The sequence below is a fragment of the Pagrus major genome, chromosome 5, assembly GCF_040436345.1.
Source record: "Pagrus major chromosome 5, Pma_NU_1.0".
NCBI classification, from domain to species: domain Eukaryota; kingdom Metazoa; phylum Chordata; class Actinopteri; order Spariformes; family Sparidae; genus Pagrus; species Pagrus major.
In genome coordinates this window covers 41,067,277-41,094,182 of record NC_133219.1, presented here as the reverse complement: position 1 = coordinate 41,094,182, position 26,906 = coordinate 41,067,277, and the positions used below count along the sequence as shown (strand labels likewise).

The 26,906-nt window shown below is 41.1% G+C and overlaps 1 protein-coding gene across 1 annotated transcript in view; it reads left to right on the top strand.

Moving 5' to 3' along the window:
- The window catches only part of LOC140995735 (glutamate receptor ionotropic, NMDA 1-like), a 50,360-nt gene extending 29,759 nt beyond the window's left edge, over positions 1–20,601 (top strand). The window contains exons 13-22 of the mRNA XM_073465812.1: positions 2,246–2,410; positions 3,181–3,299; positions 4,080–4,192; positions 4,489–4,637; positions 5,295–5,452; positions 5,538–5,699; positions 5,838–5,947; positions 6,118–6,263; positions 15,829–15,930; positions 19,721–20,601. Of these exons, the coding sequence (XP_073321913.1) occupies positions 2,246–2,410; positions 3,181–3,299; positions 4,080–4,192; positions 4,489–4,637; positions 5,295–5,452; positions 5,538–5,699; positions 5,838–5,947; positions 6,118–6,263; positions 15,829–15,930; positions 19,721–19,786 (1,290 nt within the window). The 3' untranslated portion in view covers positions 19,787–20,601. The remainder of the gene's footprint in view (positions 1–2,245; positions 2,411–3,180; positions 3,300–4,079; positions 4,193–4,488; positions 4,638–5,294; positions 5,453–5,537; positions 5,700–5,837; positions 5,948–6,117; positions 6,264–15,828; positions 15,931–19,720) is intronic.
- Positions 20,602–26,906: the final 6,305 nt, after the last annotated feature.

Below are 26,906 nucleotides of genomic sequence, written 5' to 3'. Positions count from 1 at the left end.
CATGTTGAGGCAGATGACAAACATTAGTTTTCCATTGCATAAAGAATGAATGTTTTTATCCTCCATCATTTTAAAACGAATCATGTAAACATCTCCTGCAGCCAGTTTTCATTGGGTTTTCAACCAATCAGCTCACATTATCTCATCAACCAATCAGCTCACAGTCACACACACACATTTGTTGTATTTTGCTGATGTCATATAAAGTGCGTTCAGGTCTGATCCTGTGATGATGTCGCCGTGACTCTCTCTCTCTCTGACCCGTTTACTGATTCAACACCAGAACACCGCCCAGGCTTGTTGCCATGGCGACCACCGTTCTGTCCCTGACTCTGACCTTGTCAAGGCCGAGAGACATTTAGTCATTACTCTCTCTCTCTCTCTGCTGCTCTCTTGGCAGCTCCAAATGACACCATCTCTCCTCCATCACCTCCTCCCCTCTTTTTATTCCCTCCAGTCTGTCTGCTCTCTAATGCTTCCTCCTCCTCCTCCTCCTCCTCCTCCTCCTCGTCTCGTCTCTCTTTAAAGATTTATTTATAGCTTCATTTCCCCGAGTGATCAAAGATTTGTTGACATAATTAAATCACTGCTTGCTTCTAAAAGCAGAGCGTTGCAGCAACTCGACTTCATCTCATGAAGATGATTTAAGTGTCTCGACTGTCGGGTTTGTTGTACACTTTATTTTAAGTCTTTTTCTGTCCTTCCTCCTTCAAACTGTTTTAAATAAATAAACCAAAATGAATTTCACTTAAAGCTCCTCATAGTTTCCATCAGCAAAGAAGTGACATTGAACTCAACTCATCATATTTGACTCTTGATATTTGATTTGATTGTTTTATTGATTATTAGAATAACTAGATGACCAAAAACAAACACTTGGGTTCTGTTATTTAATCTCTAACTGGTGGTGGTGGTCTTAATGATTTAGCAGAACGTGGATTTACTGTATATATTCATAGATGAGAGCAGCCCAGCCATCATGCCCCGCCCCTTTTTGGTAAAAACCAAATTCCCTTTTGTTTAAAGGTGTCAAATTCATACTCAAAATAATTAGAGGGCAGCATATCACCAGAGTTACAGCTAACTGCCACTAACAGAAGCGGCTGTTAGCTAGTTAGCTCACTTAGCTGTGCAGCTAGTAGTCAGGACTGGGTGCTAAAGGTAATTGTTGGTGTTTACATCGCTAGCACGGGAGCTTTGGACCAGGACAGGGCGGGGCTAGCTGGTTAGCATGCTAACTTCAGGAGATATCTCTGAAACACATTATATGTCATAAAGTCCAAACTGTTGTTATTTTTTTTACATTCTATTGATAAATAATTTAATTCTTAACTGTTTTCAACTTAAATTCTAAAGTATATCACCTTTATACCTTTAATAGCTTAAAATAAGAATACTGTCATGTTTTTTAGTTATGAGGAGCCCAAATCCTGCATGTTATGTTGTTATCGATATATGAATGGTATCAGTATCTAGAAAAAAATACAGAAACAGGGCTGATTAGTGTCCTTTAGTCTCCATCACAATGAACTAACCTGATGAAAACAACCACCTTATTGAATGTACAGGTGACCTATTTCTGTCATTAAGACACTTTATCGGTTTTTAATTCTGTTCAATGTGACGTTTTTATTCTGATATCTGTTTGTGTTTAATGACTCCAAGCTGAGAGCAGGTGGAAACAGGTCGGTTTAGCTTCTATGCTGTTTATAAGCTTCATTGTCAGAAGGTAGGTCAGCTCAGTTTATATGAATTATTAATGTTAAAATACCCTCTGCTCGAGTGGGCAGACTGCTAAACCAAACTCCATTCAAAAAACAGGTGTTTTATGGTCAGGTCATAGTTTTTCACAGTAAACACTGTAGTTACATCATCACTGAGTCTCGGCACACAAGTCATGTACTCAGTGACATCATTAACTCACCTGTGGTGAGGTGTTTGACACGGACAGACACGTATTGATCCTCTGCGGATGGCCTGAAGCCACAGATCTCCTCTGTTACTGCTGGTTGTTCTTTGGGGAAGAAACAAACATATAAACTGTGTTTTCTTTAGCTTTAGACATGATGCTACTAGTCTTTTCTATCTGGCGTCTGCACTGTCACAGGGTTTTTTCATCCTAAACAAGGCATGGTTGTTCTGGTGACAAGAGATTACGTGACGTGTGCCTGCTCTCATCTATTGATTCTGATATAAATGTCAGATATCAGGTGTGTGAGCTCCTCTCTCCTCTCTCCTCCTGCAGGTGAACAACAGTAACAAGAAGGAGTGGAATGGGATGATGGGGGAGCTGCTGGGAGGTCTGGCCGACATGATCGTCGCTCCCCTCACCATCAACAACGAGCGCGCTCAGTACATCGAGTTCTCCAAACCCTTCAAATACCAGGGGCTCACCATTCTCGTCAAGAAGGTCAGCAGACTGAAGTCATGCAGTCAGCTTGATGCTCTCCACAGTGATTTTACATTCATTTCAAAGCCTGAAGTCCAGACACCCTGCAGAGGAAACTCATTTCAGCTGCTTGTATCAGTGATCTCATTCTTTCAGTCAGACTCAGCTGCTGACAGCAGGCGTGTGTCGGAGCGTAGACCGACTGTCTTCAGGCTCAGCTCCATCTGAACCAGGACAGGTCCATACCAACAGGTTTAAAACGCACAGAGGAGAGAGAGTCCATTACTGTCTGAACCCGTGCTGTCTCACTGCTCTCGTCCATATTTTGGGATATTTGAGGTCAGACTGACCCAGTTCACAGCCAGCGATGGGAGCAGCTCGATAGTTTCCATCGAAGTCTGATCCGGGGTCAGATCACAAAGGAGAGAATAAATTCAGTGTGACAGCAGCAGTGAGCAGCTGTTCTCCAGCTACAGACACCAACTGTTCTACCTCAGTGCCTGGCTCAAGGGCAACCGCGGGATGATTTTTACCTCCAGCACATGAGTCAAGTGTTGCATGTTTTAATGCTGCTTTATTGGAGAATCTCTGACCTGTGAAGGCTGCAGACGGTCTGTAGCAGAGAAGAGATTCATTCATGTGTTGGACAAAGAGCTGCTGTAACAATAAACCCTACGGACCGGAACCACCAGATTCACATAGAATTTAAGGCTCAGCTGATGAGTCTGTACATGATGATGATGATGATGATGATGATGAAGATGATGGAGATGTGTTGTTTGTGTGTTTAGGAAATCCCTCGCAGCACTCTGGATTCATTCATGCAGCCGTTCCAGAGCACACTGTGGCTGTTAGTCGGTCTGTCGGTCCACGTGGTGGCAGTGATGCTTTACCTATTAGACCGGTTCAGGTAACCACAGTGTGACATCACACAGCGCAGCACGATACCATGTACAACACCATCTGTCGCTACACGTCACAGAAGTTTGTCTAAATAACTTTAGTTTTGTCAGAAGTTTATCGCAGGTGGTCATGTTTTATAAACTGTTGGATGTTTTGTGGTCCAGAACAGAACAAGCCAAAGTCCATTCAAAAATCTGTCACTTTACAGGTGACAGGTGATCTACATCAGCAGATTAGAACTAGTTTGTCACAAAAGATGAAACATGTCGGGACTTAAACAGTTTGATCAGATCGTCTCATTTAGCGTCCATGAAAACAGAGAAGATGGGATCTAATCAGCCGAGTGAAGAAATACCATCATGTGTCCGCAGCTCGTGACCACGATGTCAATGTGACGATATTCTAAGATTTGATGTTCAGGATCTGCTGATATTATTCAGGTTTTAGGAGCATCGTGTTAACAGCTCGTTCAGAATATTCGTCTGTGCGACACACAACCTCTTCCTGTTTACAGCCGTTGATCGGGCGGGGGGGAGAAACATGCCTACTGTTAAACATTATGAAAGACTTGGATGTCAACAGGTTTCTGAATATGCACAAATATCACAACACCGACCTTTTTTTAAAAGCTGTTTGAAGCTGACAGTTAGTGTGAGGATTCACAGCTACATGGAAACAAGAACATTGGTGGAATATTCCTTTAAATATTCATGTAAAAGAAACCTGGGATCAGAACTATTGGACCAGTTCTGTGCATATATAATGATGTGACATGTTGTGTGTGCAGCCCGTTTGGAAGGTTTAAAGTGAACAGTGAAGAAGAAGAAGAAGACGCCCTCACCCTGTCCTCCGCCATGTGGTTCTCATGGGGAGTACTGCTGAACTCTGGGATAGGAGAAGGTGGGTGTTCCTCCGTCAGACACTTCCTGTCCTCCGTCAGACACTTCCTGTCCTGTATCAGACACTTCCTGTCCTACGTCAGACACTTCCTGTCCTACGTCAGACACTTCCTGTCCTCCGTCAGACACTTCCTGTCTACTCTCCTGCTGACTCCACTGTCTCTCTCTCTGACCTCTCTCTCTCTCTCTTACCTGTCTCTCTCTGTCTGACCTGTCTCTCTGACCTGTCTCTCTGTCTGACCTGTCTCTCTCTGTCTGACCTGTCTGTCTCTCTCTGACCTGTCTGTCTGTCTGCAGGAGCTCCCAGGAGTTTCTCAGCGAGGATTCTGGGTATGGTGTGGGCAGGTTTTGCTATGATCATCGTAGCTTCGTATACTGCCAACCTGGCAGCCTTCCTTGTGTTGGACCGGCCTGAGGAGCGCATCACTGGCATCAACGACCCCAGGGTGAGACACGGTGGTTAGCCGAGTGCAGTGAGACAGGCAGGTGATGGAGCTACAGGTGTCTTTTGATACCAGGGATGAGGAGGAAATGCTGAGCTGACGGGAATCCTGTCCGACGGTCGTTGTCCTGTCATTTTGTTCAGTGTATCTTTCTTTTGTGTGTTTTCGAGCTTTGTCTTTTGCCCTGTTAGTTTCCTGTTTCCTCCTGTGCTCCTCTCCAGCCTGATTTTCCCTCCACACCTGTCTTGTATTTGTTTCATTAGCCCAGCCCTGTTACCTGAGTTCTTCCCCAGTCACATCTTCATTAGCTCTTCCCTGTTTCTAGTGTTTTTCCACTCATTACCTTCACCTGTGTTTCTCCGCCTCACTCCACCTGTACCTCATCCCCTCATTAGTTTACTCATTAGTTTAGTTTGTATTTAAGTCCAGTCTTTGTCGCGTCATCTGCTGAGTTTTCCTGATCCGGCCGTTGGTCTGAAATAAACTTCATCCATTGATATTCCTGCCTGCCGTCTCATGCATTTGGGTCCACCTTCTCTGCTTCAAAGTGACACTGACTCCGAATCTGAACCAGCTACGGTGGCCCAGAGGAGACATTAATGAGACGGGACATGCGCATTCATTTTAGTTCATTCCTGACGTGGTGTTCTTGTTTCACAGCTGCGTAACCCATCAGATAAGTTCATCTACGCCACAGTGAAGCAGAGCTCGGTGGATATCTATTTTAGACGGCAGGTGGAGCTGAGCACCATGTACCGGCACATGGAGAAACACAACTACGAGAGCGCTGCTGAGGCCATCCAGGCCGTCAGAGACAAGTCAGCAAACACAGAGTTTATAAAGAAATGTCATGTGATGCTGCATCTGCATCCACTGACACCTAACATCCTCCTCCTCCTGCAGTAAGCTTCATGCCTTCATCTGGGACAGCGCCGTGTTGGAGTTCGAGGCATCGCAGAAGTGCGATCTGGTGACGACAGGAGAGCTTTTCTTCCGCTCCGGATTCGGGATTGGAATGAGGAAAGACAGTCCGTGGAAACAGAACGTGTCTCTGGCCATTCTCAGGTAAAGACACCTTCATGATCATCTACAGACACACGACAGGAACCAGACTGGAGCCTGCTGAGGCCATCTGATCCTCGTCTGATACCTGACTGTTAACTTGTACTCTGTGTCTCAGGATGTCTCGTTGTGTCTCCTCAGCTCTCATGAGAACGGCTTCATGGAGGATCTGGACAAGACGTGGGTTCGATACCAGGAGTGTGACTCGAGGAGCAACGCCCCCGCTACCCTCACCTTCGAGAACATGGCAGGTAGGAAACACAACTACAGACCCGACATGTCGCCCTGCTGTCAGGTGCAGCCGCTCTGCAGTGGAGACGGTTTAAATTTTCCATTTTGAGGTTGTAACAAGTGTTTAGTCACCTCACCTGTCCTCACCTGTCCTCACCTGTCCTCACCTGTCCTCACCTGTCCTCCTCAGGTGTGTTCATGCTGGTTGCCGGTGGCATCGTTGCCGGGATCTTCCTCATCTTCATCGAGATCGCCTACAAACGACACAAAGACGCTCGAAGGAAACAGATGCAGCTCGCCTTCGCTGCCGTGAACGTCTGGAGGAAGAACCTGCAGGTACCTGACTCTACTGTACTCTACTGTACTCTACTCTACTGTACTCTACTCTACTCTACTCTACTGTACTCTACTGTACTCTACTGTACTGTACTGTACTGTACTCTACTGTACTCTACTGTACTCTACTGTACTGTACTCTACTGTACTCTACTGTACTGTACTGTACTCTACTGTACTCTACTGTACTGTACTCTACTGTACTGTACTCTACTCTACTGTACTGTACTCTACTGTACTCTACTCTACTGTACTCTACTGTACTCTACTGTACTGTACTGTACTCTACTGTACTCTACTGTACTGTACTCTACTGTACTGTACTCTACTCTACTGTACTGTACTCTACTGTACTCTACTCTACTGTACTCTACTGTACTGTACTGTACTCTACTGTACTCTACTCTACTGTACTCTACTCTACTGTACTCTACTGTACTGTACTGTACTCTACTGTACTCTACTCTACTGTACTCTACTCTACTCTACTCTGCTCTACTGTACTCTACTCTAACTGCACCCTTCTTTACTCTACTGTACTCTACTGTACTCTACTGTACTCTACTGTACTGTACTCTACTGTACTGTACTGTACTCTACTGTACTCTACTGTACTCTACTCTAACTGCACCCTTCTTTACTCTACTGTAAGTGCGTTCAGGGTTTGGTTATGACTCTAACCTGCTCAGCTCTCTTTCTGCTGCTATGTATTTTGTTTTGACTTCCAGGGACAAAATGTTTGAGCTCAGTTCTGTGTAGACTGTATTCATGCTGTAGACTGTATTTATGCTGGAGGACGTGAACGTTCTCACCATGTTTGTCATGTTTATCACCATGAACCTGTTTCTCTGCCGTGAGTCTGAGTGAGGGAGTGCTGAAACTGTTCCTGTTGTTTGTGTTGAGTTTTTATACATTTACTAAAGTCCTCCGTCAGCGCTGACAGCTCAGTGCAGGTGTAGCTGTCACTGTCACGTTGTTTAAGTACCTGTGCCATGTGGTCATGAACTGAGGTGTGGTCAGGCACGTAAAGAAGAGAGCGACTGTGCCGTAGACCAAGAACCAGCTGGTCTGAGGTCATTGCCATGTTGTTTTTCCTGCTATTTAAAGCAGCTCTGTGTAGTTTCATGTAGTTTCCAAACTGAGAGTTTTAATATTCACAATATTAATGAGGTAATAACACAAACTGTCTCCATCAGTGAATAAACCAGCTGGTCTCAGAGGAAAATAAGGTCCCAGAACACTGTTTGAAGCTAGAAAGGTGGCAGGGTCCGCCACATACAAACAAAGTAAAACAGTATAAAGTGTGTTGTCCTTTAAGGTCAGTTTGTTTATTCAGTTTATTCAGTCATGAAAACAAAGAGAGTTTGTTTATTTAGTTTGTTTAAAATCAGCCAATGAGGATTTTTCTCTGCTCATTAACATTTCTTTAACAAAACTACAGACTGCTCCTTTAAACGTGTATTAAGATAGTAAAGACTCTTTATTTGTTTACTGAAAGATCAGAGAGGCTGATGTCACTGCTCACAGTGATGTCACTGTTACACATAAGTTATACTTGTTACACAAGTTATAAACTGAACAGGAAGAAGAAACTCAGAGGAGACAGAATCAAACTTTATCTTCTCAAATAGATATTTTCTGACGGCTCTGATGGAGCTCAGGATCCCACAGGACAGCTGCTTTACTATTTTATCGGACCTGTGTGTGAAGAACATCAGGTCCTGATCCGTCTGACCTCACCGTCTCTACAGGACTCAACATGTGTCTGTGTCAGTGCTCGGTTCATTGGTCAATACAAACACGGGGTCCAGCAGTACAGTCACAGCTCAGAACTGCTCAGTTATGACAACAAGTCTCCAAAACATTTTCCATCATCAGTCATCAGAACATGGAGAGTAACACTGCAGACAGGCGGTTCTGTCCGACCAACAGTCCAAACATATTCACTTTGCTGTCACACAAGACAAAGAAAAGCTGAGGAAAACTTATTTCAGTGATGATTGTAGTTGTTGCTGATTCATTTTTTGCTCAACTAATCAATTAATCAAATCAGTAACAGAGAGAATCTGTCTTAATGAATGACAACAAACCCTTTATCTTCTAATCAACACATTCATCGTGTTGTGTGGACGATCACACATCAGCAAAGACAAAAACAGCAACGCAGTAGATTCATGATAAAAGGAAGTGATGTTGCAGCATTAGTAATTTCTCATAAATATAAAAGTATATAAATCTTCTGAATTTAAACAGGATTAAGTAACTTTAAAAGAGGGACAATAATCATAAATTTCATTCAAAATAAAGCATTTAATTTAGTGGAAAAATAAACCAACTCTTACAAAACAAATAGGAACAAACCAGACTGAATCTGAGTGAATCAGAAAAAACTTTTCTAGTCTCAACAAGTTTCACAAGATAAAAACAAAGAATCCAATCAGAGTTTAAAGGATTCAGTCAGAAATATTCATGTTGTTGTTGTTGTAACGTCCTGCAGACACACAGCGGCCATGTTTTATTTCAGTCTGCGGTTCAGAACACGACACAGAGTGGTGCACTGAAGCATGATGGGAAAACCGACACGAGGCATTTTTCCAGACCGCTTTGTGTCCACGGGGATTCATCCACAAACCTCCTGTTCACTCCGTCTGCTGCACCGCAACATGTCACAGATAAAGAGCTCAGAGAGGTTTGACCCGGCGCTGCTCTGCTCTGAGGACACAGTCACTGTTCATGGGTTCATGGGTTCATGTGTTCATGTGTTCATGTGTTCATGTGTTCAAGTGTTCAAGTGTTCATGTGTTCAAGTGTTCATGTGTTCAAGTGTTCAAGTGTTCAAGTGTTCATGTGTTCATGTGTTCATGTGTTCAAGTGTTCAAGTGTTCAAGTGTTCATGTGTTCATGTGTTCATGTGTTCATGGGTTCAAGTGTTCAAGTGTTCAAGTGTTCAAGTGTTCAAGTGTTCATGGGTTCATGGGTTCATGTGTTCATGGGTTCATATGTTCATATGTTCATGGGTTCATATGTTCATGGGTTCATGTATTCATGTGTTCATGTCATTTAGTTCAGTGAATCTCTTCAGGAAACATAAACATACAGAAACTTCTTTTATCACAAGCACTTATATCAGCGCCACACGACAGAGCAGAGAGCTGAGTCAGTGTCTGTTTGACTCGACTCACTGTGGACGATCAGCATCGCCTTTAAAACCTCTGTCAAAGATGAATAATGAATAAACAGACAGATATAAACAAACATAATATATAATAATAAGCACATTAACAAAACTGAAGACAGGATCCTGATTGAAGTATTTGTGAAGTCATTCAGTTTGTCGTCATGTGAGTGTTTATTATAAATGTCAGCTGTGCAGCTCTTCATATATGATGTCTCTGATCTCCTAACAGCTGAGCGTCATGTTCTCTACATTAGTGCTCAAAGTTTAAGAGAAAAAAAACTCTTCAGCTCATAAATCAGTCTTTAACCCATTAAAAACAAAAGTCTTTATATTTTTGTTCAATGTATAAAATCAAAGGGATAGTTAGGCATGGAAAAGGAAGTAAGGCATTGTGGGTAACAGGCTGAGTCTGAGACGTCTCTGGATGTGAGACGGAGCTCAGCTGCAGGTTTCTTCTGCTGCATGTATGAACTTCAGATCATGTTTCATACGATGAGAGTCACTGTGGACACACTGTGGACACACTGTGGACACACTGTGGACACACTGTGGACACACTGTACTACATGTGTGTACACACTGTACTGCATGTGTGTACATGTGTACACACATGGAGTACAGTGTGCAGTAGTTAGTTTCTGAGAGTTGGGCTTCACCTGCGCGATGTCACTGAAACAGACTGAAAACGTTGTCTGTTGCCATGGAGACATGTCCCACAGTCAGACAGCAGGTGACCTCCAGTCTCCTTCACAATAACAGCGTGTCATTAAAGTGACTGCTGCAGCTTCAGAGCTCATAAACGATCCAATCAAACTTTATTGTTCTCTGCGGACGAACACAGAACGTCTCTGCAGTCAGAACTGAACCAAACTGAACAGGACGGAAATGTTAAAGACAAAGTCAATGCAAACAGTCCGACAACATGTAGTTATTAAAGATGAAGAAAACATAAATAACTCAGTCCCTTCAAAGTTCGTTCTCGAAGTTTCCAGTTGAATAGTAATGAGCAGAGCTGATGACCTCACACAGCAGACGGACCAATAAACACACAGACGGCTCCGTGTGAAGAGGCTCTAACAGAGAGACAGGAGGTCTGAGTACTGATGTGATGACTACACGTGACACATGACGGGATGACATCACGTGACATGTCAGCAGATGAGTCATGACATCACAGATGGTACAAAACAAAACACATCTACAGCTGACAGTTATTACTGATTCATCTGCTGATTGTGTCACAAAATAGAACAAAATGTGAGATGAAAAACAACTGAAATCTGTCATTAATACTGATATTATTACTGTTATTGTTGTTGTTATTATTATTTATATAACTGAGGTCCATCAAATGTCTGCAGTCTGAAGGGATTAAAATTCAGATTCAGAATCACCTCTCAGAGGGGACATGATGCCGTAATATCTCATAATAACAAGAAAAATGAAAATATAAAGATTTATTTTGGATTTCTTTCTTCCTGCGGTGACATCAGTGTGTTTGTGCAGCTAACAGGAGGAATGTGTTGATCTGAATAAGAGATATGATTATATATTGTATAACTGCAGCATCAAAGAGCAGAAACAGACACCTGATCTGTTTAATAACGTCCACAGTGACTCTCATTGTGTGAAAGATGATCTGAAGTTCATACATGCAGAAGAAGAAACCTGCTCTGGTTCCTTCACTCACACTCTTTGTTCCAGATGTTGAGCAGCAGCTCGACTCAAACACATTAATAATCATCACTTCTCTGCTGGATTAGCACTTCAAACACTAGCCGCTGAAGGCTAACAGCTAGCGGAGGATGATTAGCACTTCAAACAGCTGAGAAAGGAAACCAGCAGAAGATTTAAACTGTATTCAGAGCGAGTCACACGGTGAGACTGATCACAGACACATGATGAGGTGAAACCTTCAGTCTGAGAGAGGAAGAGGAGCGTTGTTTACAGGATTACATCCAGTAACAGATTACAGTAAAGAGTATGTAAATAATTCATCAAGCTTTTATTTTTCATCGTATTGCAGCTAAAATCCTGCAGCCCAAAAATAATTTCCTCACAGAGCTCCATTATAAAACTGCAGACGAGCTCGATCATGACTCTATCATGAACGTTTGATCCCTGGAGGTTTAATATTTGAAAACTGAAAGGTTGATTAAAAATCTGTGATCACAATGTAAAGTCTTTGGGCCGAGCGGGGAAACTCTACTGCACATATTCAATAGAGAGCTGAAGCCCCGCCCCTTCCTGTTTCCCTTATTGGACCTTTTTTGAGACTTTATTGACTTAAAAATGATCTTTTAAACTGACAAACATCGTGTGTGTGATTCATGACACAATTCAAACAGGATCAATACATTATCTGTCTCTTCATTCACAACCAGACAGAGGTTTGATCAATGAGGTCCACAGGAAGGGGCGGGGCTTCAGCTTTTTATGGGCATCACAACCAGGAAGTAAACATGGAAGCCAGAAAACTTCTTTGCCGTATGTGCTAGGCGAGTGATTCTCATTGGATCTGGTATTTAGTTCTTTTGTTAATCTGTGTTTCAAACACTGACCGCTCTTTGATTTAAGTCAGTTTATTAGCTTTGAACCAGCAGAATGAAATGTGCACATCAAATATCTACTAGCAACCATTAGCATCAGACTTGTCAGCATGCTGTATTTTCTCTCTGTTTTTTGTGAATGGAAGCTTCAGTTTGTTCTTTAGTTGTGCTCTTTTTGTTTCCCTTCAGTATGAATGAGTGTCAGTACAGTGGAGTACAGTAGATTTAATGCATCACTGAAGGTTTGAGGAGGGTGAAGCTAACAGCTAACAGCTAACAGTGTGAATGATCAGAGGACAGTGTTCATGGTGTTGTTGATATGTTACTGACTGACGCTCAGATCAAAGTCTTCCACTGTCTGTTGATGAAACGATGTAATCTTAATCATGATCGATGTGTTTTATTGATATTGTTTTTTCCATTTCAAACTGAATGTGTCGACAGTTTTCACAGATCCAAACGGGGGCTGGGCTTTGTCAGAAATGTACCTTTAAAAATATGTTTTTCTGTTTTCATACAAACTATATTTACTGTAAGTGTGAGGAAGTGTATTTTTCTTCTCATCATCAAATCTCATGAGCAGAGTCAAACCAAAAATTATCATTAGCAAGTACAAATACTGGTTCCTGTCGTGTTTCCTGTTGAACGTAATACGTTCAGGCTGACGTGGTGACTTCACAACATGGCAGCTCTTTAACCGCAACCTGAAGTCTTTCTCTACACGTGGTATCGTCAGTTGGTCTTACCTGGACCTACATGTGTATCTGCAGGGACCGTGTGTTCAGTCACAGCAGCTTTAAACATGTTGGTCGAATCAGTTCATTTCAATGAGATCACTGCAGTCAGGACCAGGAACAGGAACAGGACCAGGTACAGGACCAGGTATAGGTACAGGTACAAGTACAGGACCAGGTACAGGTGCAGGACCAGGTACAGGTACAGGTATAGGTACAGCACCAGGTACAGGACTAAGTACAGGACCAGGTACAGGTGCAGGACCAGGTACAGGTACAGGTACAGGTATAGGTACAGCACCAGGTACAGGACCAGGTACAGGACTAGGTACAGGACCAGGACCAGGTACAGGTAGAGATACAGATACAGGTACAGGACTAGGTACAAGTACAGGAACAGGAACAGGACCAGGTACAGCACCAGGTACAGGACCAGGTACAGGACTAGGATACAGGTGCAGGACCAGGACCAGGTACAGGTACAGGTACAGGTACAGGTACAGGTAAAGGTACAGGACCAGGTACAGGTAGAGATACATATACAGGTACAGGACCAGGAACAGGACTAGGTGCAGGACCAGGACCAGGTACAGATACAGATACAGATACAGGACCAGGACCAGGTACAGGACCAGGTACAGGTAGAGATACATATACAGGTACAGGACCAGGAACAGGACTAGGTGCAGGACCAGGACCAGGTACAGATACAGATACAGGTACAGGTACAGGTACAGGTACAGGTACAGGACCAGGTACAGGTACAGATACAGGTGCACAGGTACTGGTGAACCTTCAGACACGTTGGTTTAAATCTTTTTAATGAGATTTGTTGACAGGAAGGAAAATACAGACTAATACCAGACTTATCTTACTCAAGTAAAAGTACTGAAAGTACTCTGTACACTGTGAAGGGTCAAAGGTCACCATCATCCATATGCTGCCCCCCCCTCCTGTTTTCTGTTCAACACACACACACACACACACACACACACACACACACACACACACACACACACACACACACACACACACACACACACAAACTGTGGACAGAGGACATTATAGCAGCAAAGTGTTGGTATAATGATCTGATGTGCTTTCATTCAGGCTCATTACCCCCCCACCCCCCCACCCCCACCCCCGCCACCCCCCCACCCCCAGGATGTTTTTATTTGTTTATTTTCTTTGCTGTGTGTGATGACTTCCTGTTGACTTCCTGTTGTGTTCCTCGTGGTTGATTTACCTGCTGCTGTGTGTTTGTGGCTCTGGGCAGTAAAACTGAGTTTTACTGAAACATCACCTCATCTGAAACAGGAAGGACACACACACACACACATATACTTGTCTGTACCATACCATTTCTATACAACACTACACTATACTACAGGATACAGCTCTATGTCTATATCATACTATGTTACTCTGTAACTGACTATGTAGCTGTATAGAATGAATTAGTAATAGCTACTTCTCTAAACCAGACTATACTATACTATACTATACTATACTATACTATATGATTCTATACTATACTATATGATACTATACTATACTATATGATACTATACTATACTATATGATTCTATACTATACTATATGATACTATACTATACTATATGATACTATACTATACTATATGATTCTATACTATACTATATGATACTATACTATATGATACTATACTATACTATATGATACTATACTATACTATATGATACTATACTATACTATACTTTATGATACTATACTATACTATATGATACTATACTATATGATACTATACTATACTATATGATACTATACTATACTATATGATACTATACTATATGATACTATACTATACTATATGATACTATACTATACTATACTATATTATACTATATGATACTATACTATACTATATGATACTATACTATACTATACTATATGATACTATACTATATGATACTATACTATACTATATGATACTATATACTATACTATACTATATGATACTATACTATACTATATGATACTATACTATACTATATGATACTATACTATACTATACTATATGATACTATACTATACTATACTATATGATACTATACTATACTATACTATATGATACTATACTATATGATACTATACTATATGATACTATACTATACTATACTATATGATACTATACTATACTATATGATACTATACTATACTATACTATACTATATGATACTATACTATACTATATGATACTATACACTATATGATACTATACTATACTATACTATACTATATGATACTATACTATACTATATGATACTATACTATACTATATGATACTATACTATATGATACTATACTATACTATATGATACTATACTATACTATACTATACTATATGATACTATACTATACTGTACTATACTATATGATACTTTACTATATGATACTATACTATACTGTACTATACTATATGATACTTTACTATATGATACTATACTATACTGTACTATACTATACTATAGTATACTATTATAGTAGCACTACACTCAATATGACTATGTAGCTGTATAGAATGAATTATAGCTACTTCTCTAAACCAGACTATACTATGTGATACTATATGATACTATACGATACTATACTATACTATGTATAACATACACTATTACTAAACTATGCTATAGTAGTATGCTATTACATTATACTACACAACACTGTATACTGTTACTAATCTATACAATACTGGACACTATGTAATACTATACTATGCAATATTATATTATCCTGTACTATACTGAACCGTACAGTATTACTATATGAAGTGTTAAATGCTGTGTATATACCATGCTAGTATACTACATTATTACTGTACCATCCTCTGCTATAATATATATGATTAGTGCACTGTGTTATATAATACTATACTATGATATACTGAACTATACTATACTTATACTTAATGAACACACACACACACACACACACACAGAGAGAGAGAGAGAGAGAGACACACACAGGTGTGTGTGTGTTGTGTAGCAGGGCTCAGTGAGTGTAGCTGACGTGTCTCTGCTGTGTGTGTTAATGTGTGTGTGCACCTATCGTATCATTTATTTTAGGATAGGAAAAGTGGTAGAGCAGAGCCCGAGCCCAAAACCTCTTTTAGGTCCATCACTTCGACCTCCGACCTCAAACGCCGTAGGGCCTCCGGGGACGCCACGGTAAGGAGATGAAGACCACCTCCTCCTCCTGTCCTCCTCCTCCTGTCCTCCTCCTCCTGTCCTCCTCTCACCCTCCACCTCTCTTTAGTTTCATATTTGTGTAATCCCTTCATCTCTCCTCTCCTCTCCTCTCCTCTCCTCTCCTCTCCTCTCCTCTCCTCTCTCCCCTCCTCTCCTCTCATCTCTCCTCTCCTCCTCTCCTCTCCTCTCCTCTCATCTCTCCTCTCCTCTCCTCCTCTCCTCTCCTCTCCTCTCCTCTCCTCTCCTCTCCTCTCCTCTCCTCTCCTCTCCTCTCCTCTTCTCCTCTCTTCTCCTCTCTCATATTTTTAAAATATGAGAGAGGAGAGAGAAAAATCATTTTTTAGTTTGTCCTCTCATCTCATCTCATCTCATCTCATCTCATCTCATCTCATCTCATCCCCAGCACCATCATCTCCTTGCTGACTCATCATGGCCGCCCGTCTGTCAGTCAGCCACCTTTATCTGCCCGCCTCCATCAGCTCATGTGTCCCTCAGACAGACAGACAGACGAGAGGAGACAGATGAAGACAGAAAGCGTCCGGTGTGATGCGTCCAGTCAGGTCAGGGCTCGTGGGTTTGATTTCTGACACCGAGTCGTCCTCTTGCAAAGGAGAAGTGAAGAGGGTCAGACTGTGTGGTCTCTTCTCTCCTGTGGACCTTTTGTCCTCTCACCTTCCTCTCTGTTTGTGTCCTGTTGCTTGTCTTGGTCCTGTGTGTGTCTGCGTCCTCCCTGTCCTGTTGGTTTTTTCCTCTCCTGTCATCTCTCTGTCCCTTCGTCCTGCCTTCATCACATCTCTTCAGAGAGCTGTCTTCTTCCTGCAGGACGGCCTGCAGACGCTCGTTTTTCTCCTCTAACTCGTCTCATTTTCAGCGAGGCGACACTTTTAGGAGCTGCTGAATTAAAGCTGTCAGAGACGATGATGTTTCTGGCTTCTCCCTCGGCTAATCAATGACTCTTGTTACAGCTCTGCTCGTCCCACAGGAGTGTCTGCCAGAGTCCAGTCCTTTATGACTTCTGACTCCGTTAAAGACCTGTAACTCCTGATGGTTTCAGTCGTCAGTGTTGGTGGTTCTGACCTGTCTGTGGCCGCCGCCTGCTTCTCTTTTTTCTCCTTTCAGCTTCAATTTGGAAGAAATCTGTTTGTTTGGAGTCTTTGAGCTTCAACTAGTTTGAGAACATCTTTGATGCGATCTTTTTTAAGAGTGTCGTTGATGAAGCTGATCTGAAATGTGCCAAATCTTCTGTGATGCACTTTTCTTCTAAATCCACAGCAGTCGTACATTTTGCATCCCATCTCCCTCCTGATATCCTGTTATTTAATGTGAAGGGAGTGAAAGTGGAGCAGGATCAGACGGGCTGTCACTGAACGCTCAGTGACAGCCGGCGAGCTGTGCTGATGCTCAGACTCTAACTCATTTCTCTTTGTGATCATCTCTCTTTATTTTCTATATGAGTGTTTTTCTCTCTCGGTGGATTTGAATGGTGTCCAGACTACATGCTGTGCTACACACACACTGCCTCTGTCCTCCTCTGCAAGCACGACCGACCTGTAGACTGAAACACAACCACACAGGAACCAATCAGCAGCAGCAGCTTCAGTCGCTGTTACCGACTTAATATCACTGACTCTGTTCTGTTCTGTGTTAAAGGGCCGTTAGCTTCGTTCTTCTTCTTCTACAGTCGCGTTCTTATTTATCTTCTTCTGTGAATCACCTCGGTGCGAGTAGACAGACCGAGCGGAGGACGGACGAGTCAGGAAAAAATTCTGGTTTCATGTTGTGGACCTGAGGGACTTTTCACAGAAGCTAACAGAAAATTAGGCTAATGAACAGAAGCTAACAGACAGAAGCCAGCAGATGAAAGTTAACAAACTGACGCTAATGGATAAAAGCTAACAGGGAGACTCTTCTGATCGGAAAAATATCAGATTACTTTACAAAAACTTGATCATTTTATTTACTGATTCGGGTGAAACTGGATCAGATCTTCAGGAGAAAATGGTGATTTATGGAGTTTCCTCTACTTGTTGCTGAGCTTGTCAGCTCAGTTAGCAGCTACAGCTAATGGTCCCATTAGTCATCTGACTGGGAGAGGTGTTTAGCTTTGGACCACCAGGAGCAGGAGGTTTTCAGCTAACAGGACTTCTAACCGCGTGGCTAACTGAGCTAACTAGCCAACAGCAGCTAATGTTATTGTTAGTGGCAGTTAATGCTATCTGTCCATCAGGAAACTCTGGTGGGAAAACCAGAAACTGTTTTCTCTGTTAAATCTGATCCAGATCAGAGTCCCGGTCCCGTAAACCACCTCAGAACAGGTAGAGAGACTGAATGGTGGGTGGGCGTGTCCCTGCGTTGCGTGGGCGTGTCCATGTATTTTGTGGACATGGTGACCAATAAACGAGCTGACGGTGAAATGTCAGAAAGTCCTCTTTAAAGTAGAAAAAAGGAGGCGACGTTTTGCTCACTGGGATTATTTCAACATTACGTCACGTCATTATTTGAAACATCGGTGACGTTTAAAACGCTGTAACGTTATATATTACAGAAAACAAGCGAGATCATAACAGGTCCCTTTAATTATGTCGCAATAAAATATTATAAAACAGTGCGAAGAGTTGAAGGTGACGTCGTTTCGTAGACGTAGATTCTCGGTAACAGATGATGAGGGAAACATGACTCCAATAATTAATCCATTATCAGAACAGTTGATACATTTTCTGCCGATCGGATCATATTTTTAGATAAAGTCAACAGTTCATCAGCACACAGACAGAAATGTTCAGAGCTGCTGGAACTAGTTCTTGATGAATAACATCGTATCCATCCGCCCTGAACGTCTGTGCAGTGTCCCTGTTACAGTCCCGGTTGCCAGGTACAGTTTTGGTCTGGCACTAAACCTGGCAACCTGCAGGGCAACACATCCTGTGACATAAGACACGCTGTTCAGGGCGTGTTCACTGCGGCGCTGCAGATTTCGGATCACATCGTTTTATTATTTCTGTTATTTTCATTTCAAAACTGACAGAAAAATGCAAAAAAGATTTTAAGAAAAAAGGTCGATGGCCGGTCGTTCGTTCTTTAACGTACCAAACACACGTCTGTTGCTATGGTAACCAGCAGAAGAAGAAAAAAGAGGTATTTGGACCATCAGAATTAAAGGAGGACGGACCGGAGCTGAACCTGCTGCTGTCTGTGGCATCTGAGCTCAGAAAACAGAAACTGAAGAAGAAGCTTTAGTGTCTGATCAGGTTTACAGTCAAAACTCCTCCCAAAACATTTTATTTTGAAAAGTCCAGGTGAAATTACAACGCTGTTGTTCCAATAAATGAAAACCTCGTCGTCATGTTTGTTTTCACTTATTAACACTCTGCTTACTTTACTACTAATGATGTTTTAATCACATAAAATCACCCCGATAAACTTTTAATTCAACAAAACATACTTTACATTAATTCACGAGTAGTGATATTACAGTATATTACATTATATTACAGTATATTACATTATATTACAGTATATTACAGTATATTACATTATATTACAGTATAAACTCTGTATGTTTATTCGTCAGTTTCATGTGTGGTCGTATGATTATTTATATTTCATTATTTAAATGTGTTTTAAGAAAAAATAATAATTTAAATTCATAAATCAGAAACAACATGAAGCTCAATCAGACGTCGGCCATCTTGGCTCCAAGCCTCAGTGTGTTGGATTAATGTGTGTGTGTTTGCTCTCTCTCTCTCTCTCTTTTTGTCCCTCCCTGTAGCCGTACCCGACTGACATCACCGGCCAGCTCAACCTATCAGATCCCTCCGTCAGCACCGTGGTCTGAGAGAGAGAGAGAGAGAGAGAGAGAGAGAGCTTCACTGCTGCTGCTGAGCCACACACACACACACACACACACACACACAAACTGACCCTCTGGACACACACACACACACACCACACACACACGACAGACTGAGCGTCCTCTGAGACAGGAAGGAGAAGATGACAGCATCACACTGTGCCAACACACACACACACACACACACACACACACACACACACACACACTTTACAATCTGTTTATAAATCACACCATCTGTTATACCAAACACACACACACACACACACTCGCCTTGCTCTCCGCTTGTAGCCGTCTCAAACCAGAGGGTCTTTTATTTTGAAAGAACTGTTTTGTCTTTGATGTTGTACAGATGAATCTGTTTCCTGTCTGTCACACTGATTGATCGCACTGACTCATCAATACACCTGATCAGTTGTTGAACACAAACTGGTTCATGTCGCCGGAAACTCGAACTCCTGAAATCCACCTGAAACACACACTGGACCTGTCGATCAATCAGGGACCTGTCGATCAATCAGGGACCTGCCGATCAATCAGGGACCTGTCCATCAATCAGGGACCTGCCGATCAATCAGGGACCTGTCGATCAATCAGGGACCTGCCGATCAATCAGGGACCTGCCGATCAATCAGGGACCTGCCGATCAATCAGGGACCTGTCGATCCATGGACAGGTTCCTGATTGTGAGTAGATCCGGGACCTACTGATCCATCTGGGACCTGTCGATTGATCGATCAGGGACCTGATCAGTGATCAGAGTGTGGTAGGTGGGCGGAGCCTCTGGAACAGGAAGTGTCTTCAACACAGAACCACTGACGTCTCCTGGATCACTGAACCAGGATCCGTCACCGCTGAGGCTCATGGGTAATGAAGTCTTTTGAGGGGCCAGTTTGGTTCAGTGATTCAGGAGTTTTGTTCAGTTTTTATGTTTAAATGTTTTTACTGATTCAGACACGTTTGTGTTTGTTTATTTATTATATTTATTACTGACGAGTTTATTTATGAATATTTCTTCTTCACTTCAGTGACGGCTGAGAAACCGTCTGCTGACGAGATTCAGCTGAAAGCTCCCAAAGAAATCTGATGTTTTATTAAAAGACACAAACTTCTGTCTTTATATTTTAACTTTATTTAACACGAACAAACGCTTTGACAGGACATAATATACATTTATTTTGAAATGATTTTATGAGCCTTTTTGAGTTACTAAAGAACAAAAACAAAACAAAGATCTCGACTCTTGAAGGATTAAAACTGAAAATGATTCTGAATTCAGTCAGTTGAATTAAAAACTGATCAGCATCACTCACGTGTGAATCTTTAACTTCTCTGAATTCATCCTTTTTTACATGTCGTCTGTCACACAGGCAGCAGCTCCATTTCATTTTAAAACATTTTTATTTAAAACTTGTGAATTTATTTTGACAGAAACTCGTTAATTATTAAAACAGTAAATATTGTTCAGGCCCAGACCGCTGTGGTGACGTTATATTTATTTGATATTGTTGTTATATTCAGATGTTCCAGAATCTTCTTCTCACTGCCAGAAACATTTCATTGATAAAATAGATACAGTTATTTATTAAGTACAACATCAGTGTCTTTAAACACTGACAGTATCGTTTAAATGAGTTCACTGTGTTAAAAAACACTTCCTGAACCAGAGGCTCCGCCCACCTTCCCCCTGACAGTCCCAGGGCATGATGGGACATGTAGTCAGCGCTCCACCTCCACTGTGTCTCTGCTGATGATGTCAGTCTCTGTCTACCTCCACGACGCTGTAATCGACCTGCCAACAGTAACTGATGTCCTGTGAGAACCTCGTACCTCCTCACAGGCCTGCACACACAGGCCGCTGGAGTTAGGAGGTTTTCACGCCGTCTCTAAAGTTTAACGTCCAATAAGAATAAAGTTGTTTTAGTAGAAAACACACGACAACGCTGAGAACAACCGTCCATCTGTAGGAACTTTAACCTTATTTTGAAATGTTGGAAGGTTTGTTGTTGAGCGGTTCTGATCCGAGTCTCGGCCTGCAGAGACGAAACGCTTCAGTTTGTTTTCATGAAGCTTCAGGTTCATGTTCTTCAGGAGGTCACGATCAGTTACAGAGAAAGTGTTTTTAATGTGACGCTTCAGTCATCAGAAACATTTAATAATCACAGGAGACGCTGCGAGAAAGATCAATGTGGCTGATGCTCAGATAGCAGCTAAAGCTAACAGGCTAGTTGGATCTGTAGATGACCAACACGGCTAATGCTAATGCTAACGTACCATATAAATCTTCACTTTTCCTTCTCGCTGTACCTAAACTACTGCTAATGCTAACAATGCTGCTAATGCTAACGCGTCACAAGGGGCTAAAAACCTCAGAGACTCTCCGATCACATGACACGTTTTATTTATGACTTCATGAATCTGCACATTATTTTTTAATAATTCAATTTGTTTGTAAAGAGTCAGAAAATAAAACTGTAAATGTTTGTCCAACCAAGAAAATCCAAAATATTTACATTTAAGATGAAATCATCAGAAAAATACTAAATATAGTCTTTTTCTTTTCTTTAACTCACTTTACTCATTAAACAATTTGCTGTTTTTATTCTGAAGCAATGTAATAATGATGATAATAATAATAATGATTATAATAATGAGTCATCAAATAATGATTATAATAATGAGTCATCAATAATGTGTTAGAAAATAAAACTTCCCCAGAGGTGACATCATCAAATGTACTGATTGTCTAATCAAGATCATAAAAAGATAAAAACATATTAACATTTGGAAATTTAATTTCTAAAATGATCTTTAAAATGTTATTCCTTTTTTTTTACGATATACTCTTATTATATATTCTTCTTCATCTCTAATCTTTACTAATGAAGCCATGTAATAACAATAACAATAATAACAATAACAATAACAATTATAATAATAATAATGATGATAATGGCCCTGCCCTTGTAACACGGCACACTTTAGACTCCATATCTGTGGATACAAGGTAACAAGGTGAATTTATTTTCATGTTTTGAAACACGACGGTTTAAATCGTCTGTTTTATAAAATGGAGAGTTTTGGTTACTTCCTGTGGACTTCACATTAAGAGCGGCAACAAACACCGTGGTAGAGAATGTCACTGTGAAGATTGAGAAAATAAAACGTCCCTCAGTTTTTAGTGACGTCTTCAGATGTCTCGTTGTCCAATGAAGAAAATCCAAAAACATTAAAGTTTAAGAAGCTGAATCATCACTTTCTTTTTTTCTTTTGCAATTTTACTTTTAATTTATTTCAAAAGACTTTTAAGTTTTACATTTCACTACCAGTTAACCCTGAATCGCTCGTCTCTACTAATGAAGCCATGTGATGATAATAATAATAATAATATTTACACTTTAGACTCCACACTTTCTGGCCACTTCCTGTGAACTTCACATTAAGAGCGTTAATAAGAACGAGACTTCTCTTCTGTTCCATAAATAAATGATGAAGGAAAACTAACAGTCATCAAACACTGATGTAACAACAGGAAGTGAGCCAAACACCTGAGGGCTTTTATTTTGAAGTGAAGTTGCTCTCAGGTCAGATTATCAGCTGATTCAGCGTCTCTGGAGACGAAGAGTTGTTGTCTTCATCACGTCTCTGCAGGCTGATTCTCAGTTGACCTGAAGCGACTCTCTGACCTCTGCAGGTGTTGATCAGATGTTTAATGATTATTGATCTCAGCTGTGGTTGGTTGTTCTCAGCGACGTCGCCTCACTCACACATTCACACTGACGCTGTGTTAACGGGGAGCTGCACCAGCCGGGAGTCACTTTAAAGCTTCATCACATCATCGTTTCACTTGTTTTTACTGATACGAGATCAATACAGGACGAGATTCATGTCGTTCAGACGGGAACATGACGCGTGAAGCTGCAGACTTTCAACATGTTTGTGTCTTTGCAACATTGAGTCCGTCGGCTGTGTCTGAACATTTATCACAGCTGACAGACTTGTGTATGTTCATTCGTCCACAGGTCGTTTCACGTTTCATATTTCAGCTGCGTCGTCTGCGTACGTACAGAAACATGCGATGATCTGCAGCCGCGCACACGAACAAACACGTCTGCAAATACTTACGTTAGAATTAAACCACAGAGTAGAAACAACAGGAGAACACTTGATTATATCTGCAGACAGATGTACAGTTATAGATGTACGCACATTATATAAACATATACGTACAAACACGTGTAATATCAGTGTAATAAAAACTTGAGTCAGTATCGTCAGTCAGGAAAAAACAGACTTGTTATTATAAAAGTGTTCAAATCAGACGGCTTCACGGATCAGAGGTGACTCAGAATAATTATAAAATGTGAACTCACTTCATGTTAAACTTGATGAACTCAGAGCTGATCTTTAAAGTCATCATTTTTTAAATGGAGTTCTGTTCAGTCTGAGGATAATGAATAATGAATAATGTCCAGACGTGCAGGAAAGATTTCTAAATGCTGAGTCAGCATGCGATCAGCTGGATGAATGTCTTTATGTTGGATGTTTTCACAGTTTAATGTAAACAACAGATTTATTAGAGGACATAAAACAGATGAACTTTACGCTCCTCAGCCGTCTGTGAAGCTGCTGGCTGTCGGCCATGTTGTTTTATCATCACAAACTGCAGCCAGACGTTCAAATCCGAAGGTCTTTATTTCAACACTTCTGTTTGACGTGTCAAAGTCTCCAAACATCCAGACAGCAGCTTCAGGACGTGATGATAAAAAACAACCTTTGAGTCATTTAAAGGGAAATTAACGAGATGTTGAACCGAACAGACGCGCTGACCGCTAACAATCCCACAATGCAGTGGGAACAATAGACGGCTCAAATACAAGAAATCAGCAGCGAGTCTGAGGAGGACGTGAGGAAATGATCCGACTCAGCGAGGTCGTTTTCATTCACAGGTTCAGTCAGAAAATACGTCTTCAAAGGTTTGAAGTGGGTGGAAAACGCTGCTGTTGGATTGAATTACTAGAGAAATAAGAAAAATACACGTAGTATCAACAAATCTTCATTCATTTGTTTTGCATTCTTAATTTTAGCACATTGAAGAAATGAAGTCCAGGAAAGTTTCATTAAACATCTTTTAGTCTTTTTAGTGAAAGAGAAACGTGTGCGACTCGTTTCAGCAGTTAATGAGTCAGAGTTAAGATTTCCATATAAGACACAGCAGTGATTATTATTATTATATCAGTGATCAATTTAACAATCAATCAAGAATTCAAACAAAAGGAATAATTCACTTTTTAAAACAGGATCGTTGATCGATGTTTCAGTTCGACCTGAGGGAGTGTAGAGTTTTGATTGAAGAGAAGCAGGAAGTGATTCAGGACAACAGATGCTAATGCTAACAAGCTAACAGTACAGAGAGCAGACAGATGCTTCTCTGACTGTGCAGAGGGGCCCTGAAGGCAACACCTGCATGATGACATCATCCTGAGGCGGCGAGTTAAAGTTTAAACGTCTTTATTTATTTTTTATTCATGTATTTCTGCTGATTTTGTGCTGATATGATTAAAACAGAAAAATATCGACGTCACAGCTGATTTAGTTTCATCAGAATCAGAAAAACTTTATTGTCCATCGTCGTCGACACAGAGAATGAAAACATGAACGTTTGAGTAGAAACTGCTTCACGTCGTTTCACTTATTCATCTTTAATGAATTCAAAACTGAATCAGTTGTTTTAAAGTCGACCCGTGTTGGTGCAGCTCACCCTGAACGTTACATTCTGATGTCATCATGTGACCTCATGTTGTGATGTCATGAAGTTTTATTATTTCTTGTTTTTTTTAAGGATTTCTTTGTTTTGGATGTAAAAAGCACTGAGTGATGAAGACGATGATGATGTCATCTCACTGCTGTCTGTACTCACTGTGTGTGAGCTGATCTGAGGTCAGTTTGTCGAACAGCTGCAGTTTCTCTGTGATGTTTTGGACTCGTGTGTCTCGTAAACACTGAAACTGTAGAAGAAGAAGAAGACGTGTCCCTCCGTCTGTCCTCCGTCTGTCCTCCCTCTGTGCAGCACTTTGTCCACGAATGTGAGCCGTCGACCTTTGACCTCTGCAGGACCAGACTCGGTGGTCTGAAGGTTTATTCTGCCGTCTCTGATCATCACGCTTGTTGTCATGACGAAGCAGTCGCACTCTTCTGAAACACGGGGACAGGAAGTGACACGTGTCTGTAAAGTTTCTGCAGAGAAAAATGTGATTTGGTTCAGATGATTATAAAATAGAATTAGAAACATGAAGTAAATGTTTAGTGAGAGCTGAGTGAACGTCTGTACAGCGTGTCATGAACGTGCACATATATTCAGAGTGTCAGTAATAAACCAACATTTACTGAGTTCACGTGGTCGCGTCTCATTTTATCTGGTTTGTGTCAAAGAACATTAAATATTAAATATGAACGAGTCACCAACAGTCCTACTGAAGTCACAGTGAAGACGTGCTGTTAAAATATTACTCTGTAAAAGTGCAAGTTACACATATGAACAGTACTCGAGTAAAAGTCTCAAGTATCTGATATTAAATGTACTTAAGTATCAAAAGTACAAGTAAAAGTAACATATCTTTACATGTAGGTACTGTAAAATATACTTTGGCTCTGATGCAGCATGTAATCTGTAAAGTAACTAGTAACTAAAGTTATCAAATGAATGTACTGGAGTGGAAGTATAAAGAAGCAAAAAATACAGCTACTCGAGTAAAGTACAAGACCCTCAAAATTGTACTTGAGTAAATGTACTTAGTTACATTCCACTGGATACACAATGAGCTTCTAAATGACGACCAGTCGTGTAAAAGTATCCAACAATCGTACTGGAGTAAAAGTAAAGATACGGTGTTAAAGTATTACTTAGTAAAAGTGAAAGTAACTCATATGAAGAGTACTCAAGTAAAAGTCTCAAGTATCTGATATTAAATGTACTTAAGTAAAGCAACTGATCCATATATAAACATGTATATAAACTGAGTCAGCTGATCATCACAGTCACTGTTTTTATCTGGTTGATGAGAAAATCAAGGTTCAAGGTGTTCTGGTTCTGGACACAGGCCCG